Source organism: Carcharodon carcharias, chromosome 2, assembly GCF_017639515.1.
Source record: "Carcharodon carcharias isolate sCarCar2 chromosome 2, sCarCar2.pri, whole genome shotgun sequence".
Taxonomy (NCBI): Eukaryota; Metazoa; Chordata; class Chondrichthyes; order Lamniformes; family Lamnidae; genus Carcharodon; species Carcharodon carcharias.
The window spans coordinates 221,543,633-221,562,307 of record NC_054468.1 but is presented as its reverse complement, the minus strand read 5'-3'; the positions used below and the strand labels follow the sequence as shown (position 1 = coordinate 221,562,307).

The following is an 18,675-nucleotide window of genomic DNA, read 5'->3' as shown; positions in this document are numbered from 1 at the left end:
CGGACGGGCGGGCTCCACATTTGTGATGAAACCTCATCCGAGGGCGGGATTGAAATCTCCGTTAGGATTTAAAATAAAAAGGAATATCTGGGGGGCTGTTTTTTTTTATGAGGCCTGCTTTCAGGTGCTTGATTGTGCTGCATGGACATTTTGTCTGATAGCATCTTTGTGCTTTCTTTTGTTATCTGGAGGTCTGCAGCTCCCTGGGGGCAGCTGTCCGCCTTCAGGGAGCTCGGTGGAAGCGCTCACCAGTACCCGCGGTGATGTCAATGCCCGCCATCTTCCCATCCCCTACCGGCCTTTCTCCGGCTGCCCGTTAATTGACCAGCCAGCGTAAGATCGCGATCATAGCGCGATCTCAGCCGGGGGCGCGTTTTAGGTCCGCTTCGATCTCGGGCACACCCTGAGAGCAGAATTCAGGCCTAAACATCTGTTCCTGCAACTACTGGTCGGGGGCACAGAGTGTTACCGCGCACTCACACCCCCACACGTCACTGACATTCATGGCGGAAGGCAGGCACTGGAAGAGAAGCAGGAAGGAGGGAAGAAAAGTAAGCGACCCCTGCAAACTATTGGGTAATTGCACCCACCCTTACCCTGTCACCGTTTCCTTACAGAACCCTCCGGAGAGGTCACTCACGCGGCTCCTCAGTCAGAAGGAGTTGGGGAAAGCTTCCAATCAAAGGGAGAAGTTCGAAGAAACCAGAATTGGAGAAAGAGCAGCCATGTGCCCAAAGTATAAAGTATGGGGATGCAGGCTGCCTCTATCTTGTAAGGGTTGATGTGCAAGCTTCATCTCTCATCAGCCATGTAGATGTAACTGGTCCCAGTGTTGCCTGGGGCCTTGCATCATAAGGATACTTCCTGAAGATTGTAACTCTTCCACTTTTGGAATCGATTCCTTGACCTCCTTCCAGGCATGTTCCTCGCCTGCCAGCAGATCAGAATCCTGCACAGAATAAGAAGGAAAGTTCATACCCTTGACCATGTTAGGGCCCACCCACTCCACCATCACCGCCCCCACCCCACCCCCCCCACCCCCACCGCCCCCCCAACCCTCGTTACTTGAAAACAGTAGGAGTTGTCAACCACTGTTCATTCTCCTCCCCCGCCCGTGTTCCCCACCCCAGATTCCTGCTCCGCTTCACGTCAATGAAAAAAGAGAGTTCCTATCTGACAGCAACAGACACTCTGATCATCTCGGGAGCCTCAGCACGGCTGCATGAACAGATGCTGGTGGAGTAAATTGTTCTGAAACCCACTTACATCTGCCATTGGTGCTGAGAAAGTGCTTTTCTTAGATTATTAAACATGTCAAGCTCTTAACACATGAAATTTCTACCTATTGACTACACCTGTCTTCTTATGTTTCTTCCACAACCATAGATTTTACTACATTACTACAAAATACTTAACTAGCTGTAAAGTGCTTTGGGGTATCCTGAAAAGCACTTTATAAATAATCTACAAGTAATCTATAAAAATTGTATACATAAATATAGATATAGGCAATCTATATACATTTATATAAATCTATATAAATTATCTATATGAATAATTGATAGGTAAACTATATAAATTACCTATATTAATTATCTATAGATAATCTATATAAATTATCTATATAAATAATCTATCCACCTATTTATTTTATTCATTGATGGATCTGGGGATTGCTGGCAAGATTGGTATTTATTGCCCATCGCCAATTGCCCTTGAGAAGGTGGTGGTGAGCTGCCTTCTTGAACCGCTGCAGTCCATGTGGTGTAGGTACACCCACTGTGTTGCTAGGGAGGGAGTTCCAGGATTTTGACCCAGCGACAGTGAAGGAACAGCGATATATTTCCAAATCAGTATGGTATGTGGCTTGGAGGGCAACTTGCATATGGTGGTGTTCCTATGCATCTGCTGCCTTTGTCCTTCCAGGTAGTAGAGGTCGCAGGTGTGGAAGGTGCTTTCTAAGGAGCCTTGGTGAGTTCCTGCAGTGCATCTTGTTGGTGGTACATACTGCTGCCGCTGTGCCTCTGTGGTCAAGAGACTGAATGTTAAAGATGATGGATCAGGTGCCAATCAAGTGGGTTGCTTTATCCTGGATAGTGTCCAGATTCTTCAGTGTTGCTGGAGCTGCATTCATCCAGGCAAGTGGAGAGCATTCCAACACACTCCTGGTTTCTGTCTTGGATATGGTGGCCAGGTTTTGGGGAGTCAGGAGGTGAGTTACTCACCACAAAATTCCCAGCCTCTGACCTGCTCTTGTAGCCACAGTATTTATATGGTTCCAGTTCAGTTTCTGGTCAATGGTAGCCCTCAGGATGTTGATAGTGGGGGATTCAGCGATGATAATGCCATTGAACGTCAAAGGGAGATGGTTAGCTTCTCTCTTGTTGGAGACGGTTTTTGCCTGGCACCTGTTGATGTGAATGTTAATGGCCACTTATCAGCTCATGCCTGAATGTTGTCCAGGTTTTGCTGCATGTGGGCAAGGACAGCTTCAGTATCTGAGGAGTCATGAATGGCACTGAACTCCATGCAATCATCATTGAACATCCCCACTTCAGAAAGGAGGGAAGGTCATTGATGAAGTAGTTGAAGATGGTCGGGCCTAGTACCCTGAGGAACACCTGCAACAATGTCCTGCAACTGAGGTAATTTGGCTTCCAAAAACCACAACCATCTTTTCCTTTGTACAGGGTTTGACTCAAACCTATGCACGGCTTTCCCCCACCATCCCAATGACTTCCATATTACTTGATCAAGAACTGCCTTGATGTCAACGACAGTCACTCTCGCCTCGTCTCTGGAATTCAGATCTTGTGTCCACGTTTGAGGTCTAGAGCCAAGTGGTCCTACCAGAAACCAAACTGAGCATTGATCAGCAGGTTATGTGTGAGTTAACTTGCCTGATGATGATTGAATGTGGACTGATGGGGCAGTAATTGGCCAAATTGGAGTTGTCCTGCTTTTTGTAGACAGGTCATACCTGGGCAATTTTCCACATTTCCAGGTAGATGCTAGGTGTCAGTTCTGACAGAACAGACTGGTTTGCTAGGCCATTTCAGAGGGCAGTTAAGAGTCTGGAGTCACACGTAGGGAGAATCTGGTAAGGGCTGTAGATTTCCTCCCCTAAAGGACCTTAGTAAACCAGATGGCAGCTTCATGATCATACTAGCATTTTATTCCAGGCTTTTATTTGATTAACTGAATGTAAATTCCTCAGCCACTGTGATGGGATTTGAACTCATATCTCCAGATCATTAGTTGGGATGCTCTGGGTTACTAGTCCAGTGACATTACCACTCTGCTACCATATTATATTGAAAATTACGTCAAACTACCTATCTATCAAACAATCTATCAGCTGAGGGGTAAATATGAGTCAGGACATGTTCAAAACAGTGCAATGGGATCATCTAAGTCCATCTAAGGGAGGATGTAGGATCTGGTTTCATCAACTGTCTGTAAGCTGGCACCTCAAACAGTACAGCGCTCCTTCAGTACGGCACTGGGGTGTCAGTCTGGAAGACATGCTCAAGTGCCTGCAGCGGGACTTGAACCCACAACCTCTGGGTCAGAGGCCAGAGTTTTGCTCACCGAGCCACAGCTGAGATGTGCTCTGTACTAGGAAGGCATCTATGGTGCAAAAACACTGAGTACAGTAGTAACCTTGACTGTGACTGCTCATGCGATGAGTAAAATCAGGTAGCCTTCTCCCCGTCCTGCTCACCTGCCAATTTAAAGCAGGTTCAGATCGCTGTAGTGTGGGTGTGGACAGGGTCAGGCTTGGCTGATGTGCCCTTTGGGTAAACGGCCACCAGATAATCATACAGATAAACACACACAAACACAGACAGACAGACACACATACAGACAGACAGACACACACACACACACAGACAGACATATACACACACACAGACACAGGCAGACGCGCACAGACACACACACACACACACACACAGACAGACAGACACAGAAGCACAAATACACAGACAGACAGACACACACACAGACACAGGCAGACGCGCACAGACATACACACACATACAGACAGACACACACACACAGGCAGATGCGCGCGCGCACACACACACACACACACAGATACACACAGACAGACACAGAAACATACACACATACAGACACACACACATAGACACAGGCAGACGTGCACAGACACACACACACACACAGAAACACACACACACACACACACACACAGACAGGCACGCACACAGGCAGAGACACACAAAAACACACAGACACACATGTCTTCCATTATCATTTACAAGTTCTTGATAAAATATCACAGAGAATCAGCATTTTTTTCCCATCGCAGAAACACTGCCCTGTGCACCAGGTACATACAGAGAGACACCTTCAGGAAGGAACAGCCAGCCCTGCAGAGTTCACTGTTGTGTGAAAGGCAAAGCCTTTTAATGAAGACAAAGCTAGCTTGCTGAAACAGGCACAGTTTCAGTCTTAATAAATGGTGGGTGTTCCACAAGAGTCGGAAGTTCCAGACGTGTTGAGTCCATGCTGCACATCCGCTAAATGCTCGCACACGTGCACCCACTTTACCGGCCTGCGTCTGATGTGGTTCTGCAGCCACCCCTGCAAGCTACTGCCCACAGATGGTTCTGATTAGAATCCAGTCAGTGAGTTGTTTTATGTACTTATTTCTGGCAAAGTTACCTCTGCACAAGGATACATGGGACCCATGGGCATTTTAGTCCCGCAATGGGGGAGGGTGCAGGCAAATGCAGATCCAGCTGTGCACTCTGCTGTTTTTGGCCACCATCACACAGCTTCTGTGGCAGCTCTGAGCATTTAGGAAGTGGCCTATTCCTTAAAAAAATTAAAGGCAAGATGTTCAACCTTAAATTAGAAGCAGCAGATGTTTTGCAAAAAAAAAAAAATAAACGTCAACCTGGAATCATCTGTCAAAAGGGCCATTAGGTCTCAATCTACACAGAAACACAGGAATTGGGAGCCGGAGTAGGCCATTCGGCCCCTCAAACCCGTTCTGCCAGTCGATAAGATCATGGCTGACCTAATTGTGACCTTAACTCCACTTTCCTGCCTGCCCAGCATAGCCCTTGAGTCCCTTCTTGATCAAAACCTATCTGACTCAGTCCTGAACACATTCAATGAACCATTGACTGCTCTCGGGGGAAGAGAATTCCACAGGCTGATGACCCTCTGACAGAAAACAAATTCTCCTTATCACAGTCTTAAATGGGAGACCCCTAAGGCTCCCACATAAGAGGGGACACCCTCTCAGCATCCACCCTGTCAAGTCCCCTCAGGATTTTATATGCTTCAAGAAGATCACCTTTCATTCTTCTAAACTCCAATGGATACAGGTCCAACCTACTCAACCTCTCCTCATAAGACAACCCCATTAAGCCCAGGAATCAGTTGACTGAACCTTCTCTGAAAAGCTTTTAATGCAATTGTATTCTTTCTTATAAGGAAGGAGACCACACAGTTACACAGTACTACATTAAGGACATCCAGCACCAAAGAGAGGATGGAGAGAAAGAGGGGGGTGGGGGAGGAGAAGGGAGGGAGGGAGAGAGGGAGAAGGGTGGTGGAGAGAGAGAGGGGGGAAGAGAGAGGGGAGGAAGGGAGACAGAGAGATGGAGAGAGAGGGAGAGAGATAGAGGGGGAAGAGAGAGGGGAGAGAGAGGGGGAAAGGGAGAGACAGAGGCTGACAATGTGCAAACACAGTGGGAAACAGCTTCGTTGGCTGGAAAGAAATAGATTGAGGCTGAGAGAAAGAGTGAGAGAGAGAGAGAGAGAAAGAGAAAGAGAAAGAAAGGCAAAGCAGGACCAAAGTGGGAAACACCACACATAAACAGAGGAAGTGAGGTGACACACATTGAGACAGAGACATTTTTGGTACACAAGATAAAGCAGAAGGAAAGCATACCATATACACAGTGAGAGAGAGAGAGGGGGGAAGAGAAAGGGGAAAAAACAACACTTTTACATTCAGAGCCTCTATAGATCAAATTGCTGAATGATGTCTACACACTGGCTTCTTGTGTTTATCTGGGTGAAGCCGGCTCAGCCTCCTGCCCCATGGTCTGAGAACAACCAAATGTTAAAACTACAGCAGTGGTGAATGTAAAAGAGAGAGGGAGAGAGAGAAAGAGAAAATGAGAGAGAGAGAAAAATAGAGAGGAAGAGGAAGAGAGAGAGAAAGAAGTGCTTGAGTGAGCAAGTAAAAGAAAATGAGAAAGGGAAAGGAAAGAGTGAATGAGAGAGAAGGTGAGAGAGAGAGAGGGAGAGAGAGAGACATCAAGTGTGTGTCTGACTGCAGGGCACCGCTCTGTCAGCACAGACACTCCGCAATTGTTTATTGCAAAAATCCATATTGTACATCTCATTTCCATGCCATAATGAGAAAGAAAAAAAAAACTTTCAGCGTGTGTACTTCAAATTGTTCCCTGGTGCACAGAATGCCTGAAGGTTTCCAAACACAGAGAGGCACTGCTCTGCACAGCAGCTGCCTGCATCCGTTCTTCCCTCTCAAAGTGACATTGTGCAGACACAACAAGAGATGTGGAGGGTGGTGGTGGTGGCGGGGGGGGGGCATGGGGAAGTGCTGAATCCTGCCTGTGGACTGTGATCCTTCAATCCCCAAAAGGCTGTCTGTGTAGGTGTGGGAGAAAATGAACATGCTCGCGGAATTTTAAAAAAAAAACCTCACAACTGGGTCATGGACTTTTAGATGAGCTGGCAGTTATTAGTCAAGACCAAATTAACTCGTTGTAATGAACTCTTCACCTCTGTTCACATAAAGGCCTAAGAAGAGCTTCCATATCTATAATACACCCAATGTTTGAAGAGAAGGCCAAAACAGGACTGGCGGGGGGGGGGGGGGGGGGGGGGGGGGGGGGGGGGGTTGTTGGTGGCATAGTGGTATTGTCACTGGGCTAGCACTCCAGAGACCCAGGGCAATGCTCTGGGGACCCGGGTTTAAATCCAAGATGGTGAAATTTGAATTCAATAAAAATCTGGATACCATTTAAGACCATTGTTGTTAAAAACCCATCTGGCTCACTAATGCCCTTTAGGGAAGGAAATCTGCCATCCTTACCTGCTCTGGCCTACATGTGACTCCAGACCCACAGCAACGTGGTTGACTCATAACTGCCCCCTGTAAAAGGGCAGTTAGGGATGGCCCAGCAAGTGATTCCCATGAACAAATAAGTAAAAAGTAATTGCAAATCCAACAGTGGATGAGAGTGAGGGGGAGGGATAAAGTCAGAACAGGGTGAAGATCATGGTCGAAGATTTCAAAATGGCTCTCAGAACAAGGAAGCGGTTCGCAAAAAGTTATTGCTGAATATTTCTGAACTCTGTGAATTTTGGTGTTCAATTTTCCAAGCTCTGGAATGCCCTCCCTACATCTCTCCACCTCACTTTCCTCCGTTAAGACGCTCCTTAAAATCTACCGCTTTGACCAAGTTTTTGGTCAGCTGACCTAATATCTCCTTATTTGTCTTGGTGTCATACTTTGTTTCCCAATGCTCCTGTAAAGCACCTTGGGATGTTTTGGTACTTTAAAGGTACGGTATAAAGGCACTATATAAATAAAAGTTGTTGTTGTTCAATTTGCCTGGAAAAGTGGGGCATTGTTGCAATCTTTTTCTCCATTACATTCCCACTGCAATACCCGCCATTCGCGCAACCCCCACCGCGCACCCTCCCCACCCCCCCCACTCCCCACAAACCACCGCCCCTCCCTCTGTGGGCCATTCCTGAAGGTATATCTCTGACATAAGGGAGGGGGAGAAGTATCTGGACACTTTGTTACAGAAGACGGTCGTGCCTCTTAGAATAGGATCATCTGTTTTGGTCAGAAGTGAGGGGCAGGAAGATGTGACCATGAGTGAGGCAGGTGAAGGGATCGAGCAGACAGCAATGGAGGAGCCTCAGACTTTGCAATGGTCAGACAGGTCTGAAGTACTCATGACCTGTGTGGACGAAAGCGAGGTCTGCAAGGTGGATGAGCAGGCTGGCCATGGTGCCCTGGTACAGGAAGCCATTCAAGCTGTGGTGGGGGGGCTTGCAAACAGGAATGTAGTGGTAGTAGGGGAACGTATAGTAAGGGGGATTGACACTGTTCTCTGCAGCAAAGGGCGAGAGTCCAGAAGGCTGTGTTGCCTGCCCTGTGCCAGGGTTTGGGACATCTGCTCAGGGCTGGAGAGGAGCCCTGAGTGGGAGGGGGAGGATCCAGTAATTGTGGTGCATGTAGGTATCAACGACATAGGCAGGACAAGGAAGGAGGGTCTGCATGGTCAGTATGAGGAGCTAGATACCAAATTAAGAAGCAGAACCTCAAAGCCAATAGTCTCTGGGTTGTTACCTGAGCCATGTGCAAATTGTCATAGGGCAAATAAGGTTAGAGAGATGAAGTGGGTTATGGCTTGTGGGGCACTGACATCAGTACCGGGGAAACTGGGGGCTGTACCATTAGGACGGTCCACAACTGAACCGTGCAGAGATGAGTGTTCTTGCGAATCACATAACTAGGGAAGTAGAGAGGGCTTTAAACTAAACAGGGTGGAGAGCCGTGAGGCATCAAGCTTGGGGAAATGTGGCAAATCAAGGGGCAGATTCAAGGTAGAAGACCATGTAGTAATTTTGGAAATGAGGGTCACAGAATAGCAGGAAGGGACAGAGAGATAAAACCTAAGAATACAACAATAGTTAAGGCTAGGTGTTACAAAGATAACAAAAAGCCAAAAGTAAAGGCTCTGTATCTGAATGTGCATAGCATTCATAACAAAGTAAATGAATTGGAGTCAATAGAATTTACAGGAAGAAATATTGGGTGCTTGTGATAAAGGGACAGCAATAATCATGGGTGGTTTTAATCTACATATAAACTGGAAAAATCACATTGGCAGTAGTAGCCTGGATGAGGAGTTCATAGAATGCTTTTGAGATAGTCTTTAATAGCAGCACGCTCTGGAACCAACAGAGAGCAGGTTATATTAGACTTGGTATTGTGTAATGTGACAGGATTAATTAATGACCTCAGAGGAAAGTCACCCCTAGGTAGCAGCAACCACAATATGATTGAATTTTACATTCAGTTTGAAAGGGAGAAGAGTGAGTCTAAGACTAGCATTTTAAACTTAAATAAGGGCAACTATATGGGCGTGAAAGCTGAGCTAGCTGAAGTGAACTGGGATACTAGGTTAGGGAACAGATTAATAGAGAAGCAGTGGCAGACATTTAAACAGATATTTTTGAATACGTATATTTCTACTTTAAAGAAAAATTCTAAGGGGGGGACTCACCATCTGTGGTGAACTAAAGAAGTTAAGGAAAGTATCAAACTTAAGGAAAAAGCCAAATAACTGCGCAAAGATGAGTGACAGGTCAGATGAATGGTCAGAATATAAAGAACGGCAGAGAATGACTAAAGGTTAATCAGGAGAAAGAAATTAGAACATGAGAGGAAGCTAACTAGAACTGTAAAAATGGATAGCAAGAGTTTCTACAAGTACCTAAAAAGGAAAAGGTTAAGTAAAGTGAGTGTTGGTTCTCTAGAGAGTGACAGTGGGGAGTTAATAGTTGATATTAAGGAAATAGCAGATGAAATGAACAAATATTTGGCTTCTGTCTTCACTATAGAGGATACAAAAAATATTCCAGTAATAGCTGTAAATCAGAAGTGAAAGGGGAATGTGGTGAAATTACAATCACCAGGAAAGCAGTACTGAGCAAACTGATGGAGTTGCAAGGTGACAAGTCTCCGGGTCCTGGTGGACTTCATCCTAGGGTTTTAAAAAAAGTGGCTAATGAGGTAGTAGATGTATTGGTGTTAATTTTCCAAAATTCCCTAGATTCTGGAAAGATTCCATCTGACTGGAAAGTAGCAAACATAACCTCTTATTCAAGGGAGGCAGAAAACAAGAAACTATAGGCCAGTTAGCTTGACTTCTGTCATGGGGAAGGTGTTAGAGTCGAGCATTAAAGAGGTTATAGCTGGACACTTAGAGAAACTCAAGGTAATTGGGAAGAGTCAGATCGGTTTTGTGAAAGGGAAACCATGTTTAACCAAGTTATTGAAGTTCATTGAGGGCGTAGCATGCACGGTGGATAAAGGGGAGCCTGTAGATGTGCTGCACTTGAATTTCCAGGAGGCATTTGATAAGGTACCACATCAAAGGTTCTTATGGAAAATAAAAGCTCATGATATAGGGGCAGGAATTGGCTGGCTGGCAGAACACAGCGAGTATGCATAAATGGGTCTTAGTCTGATTGGCATGGTGTGACGAGTAGAATCGCGCAAGGGTCTGTGCTGGGGCCTCAACTTCTTACAATTTATGTCAATGACTTAGGTGAGGGGAGTGAAAGCGTGGTAGCTAAATATGCAGATGACACAAAGATAGGTAGGGAAGTATGTTGTGAAGAGGACATAAGGAGGCTGTAGATGGATATAGGTAGGTTGAATGAGTGGGAAAAAATCTGGCAGATGGAGTATAATGTGGGAAAACGTGAAGTAGTTCACTTTGGCAGGAAAAATAAAAAAGCATATCACTTAAACGGAGAAAGGCTGCAGAGTTCTGATGTGCAGAGGGATCTAGGTGTTCTAGTGCATGAGTCTCAAAAAGTTAGGATGCAGGTGCAGCAAGTAATTGAGAAGGCTAATGGAATGCTATCCTTTATTATGAGAGGAATAGAACATAAAATTAAGTATGTTATGCTTCTGTTATACAGGGCATTGGTGAGACCACATCTCGAATACTGTGTGCAGTTTTGGCCTCCTTATTTAAGGAAGGATGTAAATGCATTGGAGGCAATTTGGAAGACGTTTACTAGATTAATACCTGGAATAAGCGGGTTGTCTTATGAGGAAAGGTTAAACAGACTGGGCTCATTTCCACTGGAGTTTAGTAGAGTGAGGGGTGACTAGGCTGGAGTATATAAGATCCTGAACAGTATGGGCAAGGTGGACATGGAAAGCTTGTTTCCTCTTGTAGATGAGTCTACAACTAGGGGGCACTGTTTTAAAATTAGGGGCTGCAATTTTAGGTCAGAGATGAGGACATTTATTTTCTCTTAAAGGGTGTTGCGACTTTGGAGCTTTCTACCTCCAAAGGTGGTGGGGGTAGGGTCATTGAATATTTTTGAGGCAGAAGTAGATAGATTCTCGTTAGGCAAGGGAATCAAAGGTTACTGAATATAGATGGGAATGCGGAATTCGAAACACAAACAGATCAGTCATGATCCTACTGAATGGCGAAGGAGGCTCGAGGGGCTGAATGGCCTACTTCTGCTCCTATTTTGTATGTTCATATGCTTGTATATCTCATTGAGCGGCTAGTTGTCATACATTGGCCTGGACAGCAAGTACCAAAGGAGCATTTAATCCCAGGAGGGCATCTTCCAAACCTAACTCTACGCTCACCCAATATCCACATAAACACACACTCCAAGCAAGGATCAACAGATGGTAGAATATTTGGACTTTTATGGCACAGAAGCAAGCCATTCGACCCATTGCATCTGTACATGCTCCTTGAAAGAGCAATTCGTGAGGTCTCATTTTCTACCTTTTCCACATCTGCTTTCAAATTTATTCTTCTGCAATTAGCTATCCACTTTCCTTAGCAACTACAGATTCTGCTTCTCCCCGCTATTTATGGTAAGATATCTCATGTCCTAAAAACCCTCCTGCTTTTGGCGATTTTACATTTATGCTTGCGAGGTACGGAATCACCAAACATTCAAGGCTCCTCATAATTTTCATCACCTTGATCAAATCCCTCTGTTTTAGACAAGTTTCGCTGGCTCTCTTTACCTCAGCCCTGACTTTAACACAAAATATACAGTTCAGTTATTTACTCTGTACATTAAGGAGACCTGCATTTTGCAATGTTTTTTAATTCTTTGATAAGTGAAATGTTCATGATGGTGCAATCCTTCTATTATTTTATAATTTATTTCTATTTTGATAATTGTCCATAACTATGAATTATGGTCACTTGTTTTATCTGTATCGTTGTCACAATTCTGCACCTGCCTCCATGATGATTTTCCAATACACCTATTTTCTGTCTGTCTGTCTGTCTATTTATCTGTCTGTCTTTTTGTCTCTCCGTCTGCCTGTGCATCTACTGTCTGTCTATCTGTCTGTTGTTTACCTAGTGAAGTTCCTTTGCATCTTTTCATTTGACATCCTAAAGAAGGGCATCCAAAACTGGACACAATATTCTAACTATCAATTAAAAGCAAAATACCACAGATGCTGGAGGTCTGAACTAAGAGCTCAGCAGGTCCGGCAGCATCTGTGGAGACAAAGAGACAAAGTTAACGTTTCGAGTCCAATATGGCTTCTTCGGAACTGACGAAGAATTATGTCAGACTCAAAACGTTAACTCTGTCTCTCTCTCTCTCTCCGCTGATGCTGCCAGACCTGCTGAGTTTTTCCAGCACTTTTGTTTTTCTATTCTAACTATAGCCTAGCTAGTGATTTGTGTTCACTTAAACACCATTACCTCATTGCATTTGCTTTCCAAGCTCCCGTTTATAAACTTTGTATTTTGTTATATATAATTATCATTTATTGTAATAAACGTACCTTTTACTCTTCCTTCCAAAATGTGTTTCTGCACACTAAGTTCAGCGAACATCAATCTGCCACTCACCTAAGCTAATGATTTTGATCATTTTTTTGTCCGTACTGCAGGCTGGGTGCAAACTGCCTCTCAGTTTTGGCTAATGGGCTTGTACAGTGTTCATTTACCTCTGTGATCCATTGTGTTGTCCAGCCCTGGCTGACAGGATGAGACTCGCCCCATCCCCACCCCCTCCCCCTCCTCGCTGCTAGTAAGATTCCTCTTTCAGCTTCCAGCCAGTTCACAAGGGACAAGGTCCCACAACTGCCGACAATTTGGCTCCGATTGGAAACCTACCTCAGGCCAGCCATTGTGAATAATGGATGAGCCTTGGTGCTGCAGTTGGACCTGACCTACCGCAGATGGAAATTTTCGCATGACATCTAAAGTGTTGGCCAGTGTCTGAGGGGCAACATTAATCCCTCAGCCGGCAATCAACTAGAACAAAAGCTATTTATCTGCCCATGACCCCTCTGCTGTTTGTGGCAGCTTGCTGTGTGCAAATAGTTGCAAATTTCCAATATTCCAACAGTGATCTCACTTCAAAAAAAAACATATTTAATTGGTTGTCCAGCACTTTTGGATGCCCCAAAGTGGCAAGAGATACGATATAAATGCAAGTATCTCAATTCTAACAATCGCTTGGTAGTACAGAACTTGAATATTGTTGAAAAGAGAGACATGTTGCCAAAGTTTATCATATTGCACTCACCAGGACAAACACAAGAATACCAAATTTAAAATGATCACAACAATTTATACTACAGGAGAAAAGGGTGCTGATTGGTTGGCAAGTCAACCCTGATTGGCTAAGACATTTCCATGGAGATAGCAATGGGGAACTATAGGCTCCCCAAGCTCCCGCTTAATTCACTAAAGATGCAAGGCTTGAATATACTCCTTGTTTGCAGAGAATGGGTCCCTGTGTACAAATGTCTAGCAAGCATAAATGAGCCATGTTAAAGAGCTCAACTGATTATCTTAAATTGGTCAGTAGTGTTGCTATTAGCGTGCTCAGGGTTGTTCAGCCAGTGCTGCAGAATCACGCTGAACAGTAGACATTTTGTTTTGTGTTTTGCAAACGCGAGCTGGTTGAGAATGCTTGTTACAAACAACCGAAGGAACATGTTGCTTGATTCGATCAGCCAATCACTGGGACGTACAGCCTGCATACCTGGAATCACGCCGGCACTGACGTTCATACACGATGTTGCTCAATGGTGTGGTAGGCAGAACACCTTTTTGGGCTGACGGCAGCATCTGTCATGCTGCTACTCTGCAGTGGCTATGCAGAGTGGTGGTTTTCCACTGACAGGGTGCTGCCGTCAGTGAGTGCGAGACGAAAAGCTTTGGCAACATGTCTCTCCAGCAAGATTTCTGTTCTTTCCTTTAAAAGGGAATGCAGAGTGTTTGCTGTTGGTTCCAGAGCCACGTAAAGCAGCGAGGAATTATGCTGGCATCGCCACCCTCGCCTTAAAGGACAAAACAATTCATCTGAGAAGGAAAAACAGACACAACACAGCCTCCTGAAAGAGGATGAATGGCAGCTTGAAGGGTTATGTCATTAGTAAATCAAAACAAACAAAGCTTTACCAACAATAAAAAAGAAACATGTAATCAGATGAAAGATGAATATATCCACAGAGTAGACAGGACAAGTGCTGTACACAACACTGTAATTTAACCTAGAATCAAACATACCGGCTCTTCAGAGCAGTGCCTAACTCATGTCTTGTGGCTTCTGCTAAGATTGCTAATTTTTTTTCCTGTAACTAATTATAATCCGGAGTAAAATGCTGCAATAGCAGCAGCTGAACAAGGAGTTTATTCTTCCTCCAGTTGATAGATTTTAGGTTAGTCATGTGAAGTGGGAGGGGAGGCTGCGAGGTTCGCATGAAATCCTCCTGCCTTGCCACTCACAATCCACAGACGTTAAACCGCCCCCCTCCCCCCCACCCCACCTTGCTGCTGCACAGAACACAAGCGTCAAAGGGGAAGGTGAGCAGAGGCAACATGGCAATGCTCAGGGTCAGAGGACCTTGGCCACACTCTCACCAACATCCAGGACGTACCTTCAGAATGCTCTTCTTCTCCACGCCCCCCCACCACACACACCCCTCCCCCCAGCTTTCTCTGGACTCTATCCAGAGCTGAGCAGGTGTCTGCATCTCCATCGAGTGCCAAAACACCTCAGGATGCAGTGCCCCACTGTAAATTAATCTCATTTTACAAACTAACTGTGTGAGGTATAAAAAGAAGCTGTCTGGATCTGTTGTCAGTTAATTGATAGAGACTTTTGCAATGATTAGTCAATAACTCTATTGTTGCTGTATCATGTGACTACCAGGTTGGGAGAAGGTGAGCTAGATAGACCAGTCTTTTCTTTCTGCCTAACGATTCTCTTTGCTCCTAATAACTAAGGCCTTCCCTAGCAGATTGAGTTCCATGAATGAAACAGGCCTGTTGAGTTTAATGGTCTTATCCTGTTCCTCGAAATCGATCCTCTGAGGATCTCAGAGAGGAATTCCCTAGAGTACCTTTTCTTTTATTAGCCCTGAATTATACTCCTGTGATGATATGGCTGCAGGGCTTGTGAGGTTAACAGGGGGTGGACAGGGGATAAGGGGTGGGACAATTGTTGAGCCAAGATGCTTTGCCCAGCGCAGTGTGTAGGGCAGGTTTGATGGTCCATCTCATGTCCTTTCTTGCCTGTCAGGTAGTTGATAAAATGAGCGTCGAAGAGCAGTGATCTTAAAGCCGGGTCTGAACTGTGACAAACTGCCCAATGCAACAGGAATGTGTGGGTTCGCACCTCAGGGAAGAATTGACAGGCCGGGTCTCTTTTCTCTTGAAAAAGTGCTGGGAGGTGTCTTCATGGAGGTCATTGAAATTCTGAAAGGTTTCGCCAGAGCGGAGATGGAGCAAATGTTTCCCCTTGTGGGGAAGAGCATAACCAGAGGCCATCGATATAAGGCAGTCACCAAGAAATCCAATAGGGAGTTCAGAAGAAATCTCTTTACCCAAAGAGTGGCGGGAATGTGGAACTCGCTGCCATGGGGAGTGATTGAAGTGAATAGTTTAGATGTACCAAAGGGGAAGAAAGACAAGGAAATGGGGGAGATGTGAATAGGTGATAGATTTAGATGAGGAAAGATAAGGGGAGGCTCGAGTGGAGCAGAAACACCTGCATGGATTGGTTGGGCCGAATGGCCAGTTTCTATGCCATTTATCCAAATCTCACCATGACAGCTGGTGGAATTTAAATTCAATGAATAAATCTGGGATATAAAAAAAATGCTGGTCTCAGTAATGGCGACTATGGCAACTGTCACACTGTACACATGCAATGGGCCAAATGGTCTCCTCCTGTGCTGTAACAATGCGGGGATTCCTTGGCCTACAAACCTCTCTTCCTCATAATCTGAGTGATAAATACTTAAAATACTGGCGGGTCACAGGGAGGTGGAGGGTCAGAGGGTCGGGGGCGATGGAGGGTCAGGGCCAGTGATATATTTCCTAGTCAGGTAGTGGTGTTCCCATCTATCTGCTGTCCTTGTCCCTCTAGATGGTAGTGGCTGTGGGTTTGGAAGGTGCTGTCTAAGGAGCAGTGAGTTTCTGCAGTGCATCTTGTAGATGGTACACCCTGCTGCCACTGTTCGTCAGTGGTGGAGGGAGTGAATGTTTGTGGATGTGGTGCCAATCAAGAGGGCTGCTTTGTCCTGGACGGTGTCAAGCTTCTCAAGTGTTGTTGGAGCTGCATTTGTCCAGGCAAGTGGAGAGTATTCCATCACACTCCTGACTTGTGCCTTGTAGATAGTGGACAGGCTTTGGGGAGTCAGGAGGTGAGTTACTCGCTGCGGAATTCCCAGCCTCTGACCTGCTCTTGTAGCCACAGTATTTATATGGCTGGTCCAGTCAGTTTCTGGTCCATGGTAACCCCCAAGAAGCTGAGGGATTCAGCCATTGAATGCCAAGGGGCGATGATTAGATTCTCTCTTGTTGTAGATGGCCATTGCCTGACACTTGTGAGGCACGAATGTTACTTGCCACTTGTCAGCCCAAGCCTGGATATTGTCCAGGTCTTGCTGAATTTGGACATAGACTTCTTCAGTGTCTGAGGAGTCACGAATGGTGCTGAACATTGTGCAATCATCAGCGAACATCCCCAATTCTGACCTTATGATAGAAGGAAGGTCATTGATGAAGCAGCTGAAGATGGTTGGGCCGAGGACACTACCCTGAGGAACTCCTACAGTGATGTCCTGAAACCGAGGTGACTGACCTCCAACAACCACAACCATCTTCCTTTGTGCTAGGCATGACTCCAACCAGTGGAGAGCTTTCCCCCCTCCGATTCCCATTGACTCTGGTTTTGTTAGGGCTCTTTGATGCTACACTCAGTCAAATGCAGCCTTGATATCAAGGACAGTCACTCTCATCTCACATCTGGAGTTCAGCTCTTTTGTCTATGCTTGAACCAAGGCTGAAATGAGTTCAGGAGCTGAGTGATCCGAGCGGAACCCAAACTGGGCATCAGTGAGCAGCTTATTGCTAAGTAAGTGCTGCCTGATAGCACTGTTGTTGACCCCTTCCATTACTTTACTGATGATTGAGAGTAGGCTGTTGAGGCAATAATTGGCCAGGTTGGATTTGTCCTGCTTTTTGTGGACACGACATACCTGGGCAATTTTCCACATAGCCGGGTGGATGCCAGAGTTGTAGTTTTACTGGAACAGCTTGGCTAGGGGCGCAGCAAGCTCAGGAGCACAAGACTCGAAAATTGTTAGGGCCCTTGCCTTTGCTGTATACAGTGCCTTCAGCCATTTCTTGATATCATGTGGAATGAATCGAATTGGCTGAAGAGTGGCATCTGTGATGCTGGGAACCTCCAGAGGAGGCCGAGATGCATCATCCACTCGACACTTCTGGCTGAAGATTGTTGCATATGCTACAGCCTTATCTTTTGCACTAATGTGCTGGGCTCCCCCATCATTGAGGATGGGGATATTTATGGAGAATTCTCCTCCAATGAGTTAATTATCTACCACCATTCATGACTGGATGTGGCAGGACTGCAGAGCTTAGATCTGATATATTGGTTCTGAAATCACTTAGCTCTGTCCATCACTTGTGCTTATGCTGTTTGGCACACATGTAGTCCTGTGTCGTAGCTTCACCAGGTTGACACCTCATTTTTAGGTATACCTGGTGCTGCTCCTGGTATACCCTCCTGCACTCTTCATTGAACCAGGGTTGATCCCCTGGCTTGATGGTAATGGTAGAGTGGGGGTTATGTCAGGCTATGAGGCTACGGATTGTGTTCGAGTACAATTCTTCTGCTGCTGATGGCCCACAGTGTCTCATGGATGCCCAGTCTTGAGCTGCTAGGTCTGTTCGAAATCTATCCCATTTAGCAAGGTGGTAGTGCCACACAACATGATGGAGGGTATCCTCAATGTGAAGGCAGGACTTTGCCTCCAATATGACTGTGCAGTGGTCACTCCAGCCAATACTGTCATGGACAGATGCATCTGCAGCAGGCAGGTTGGTGAAGATGAGATCAAATATGCTTTTCCCTCTTGTTGGTTCCCTCACCACCTGCCATAGACCCAGTCTAGCAGCTATGTCCTTTAGGACTCAGCCAGCTCGGTCTGTAGTGGTGCTGCCGAGCCACTCTTGGTGATGGATTTGAAGTCCCCCAAGCAGAGTACATTCTGCGCTCTTGCCACCCTCAGTGTTCCCTCCAAGTGATGTTCAACATGGAGGAGCACTGATTCATCAGCTGAGGGAGGGCGATACGTGGTAATCAGCAGGAGGTTTCCTTGCCCATGTTTGATCTGATGCCATGAGACTTCATGGGGTCCGGATGTTGAGTACTCCAAGGCCAGTGGGACAGGACATACCCAGGGATGGTGATGGTGGTGTCTGGGACTTTATCTGTAAGGTATGATTCCATGAGGATGACTATGTCAGGCTGTTACTTGACTAGTCTGTGAGACAGCTCTCCCAGTTTTGGCACAAGCCCCCAGAT

The 18,675-nt window shown here is 45.7% G+C and overlaps 1 protein-coding gene across 5 annotated transcripts in view; it reads right to left on the bottom strand.

Annotated features, from left to right (window-relative positions):
• smyd3 (SET and MYND domain containing 3) overlaps positions 1 to 18,675 on the bottom strand; it is a 921,006-nt gene that overhangs the window by 72,906 nt on the left and 829,425 nt on the right. For 4 of the 5 annotated variants that reach the window (XM_041182999.1, XM_041183002.1, XM_041183001.1 and 1 more), the window contains one exon: positions 862 to 949. The exons of the other annotated variant lie outside the window; for it this stretch is intronic. In XM_041182999.1, coding sequence (XP_041038933.1) covers positions 862 to 949 — 88 coding nt within the window. The remainder of the gene's footprint in view (positions 1 to 861; positions 950 to 18,675) is intronic. 5 annotated transcript variants of the gene reach the window in all.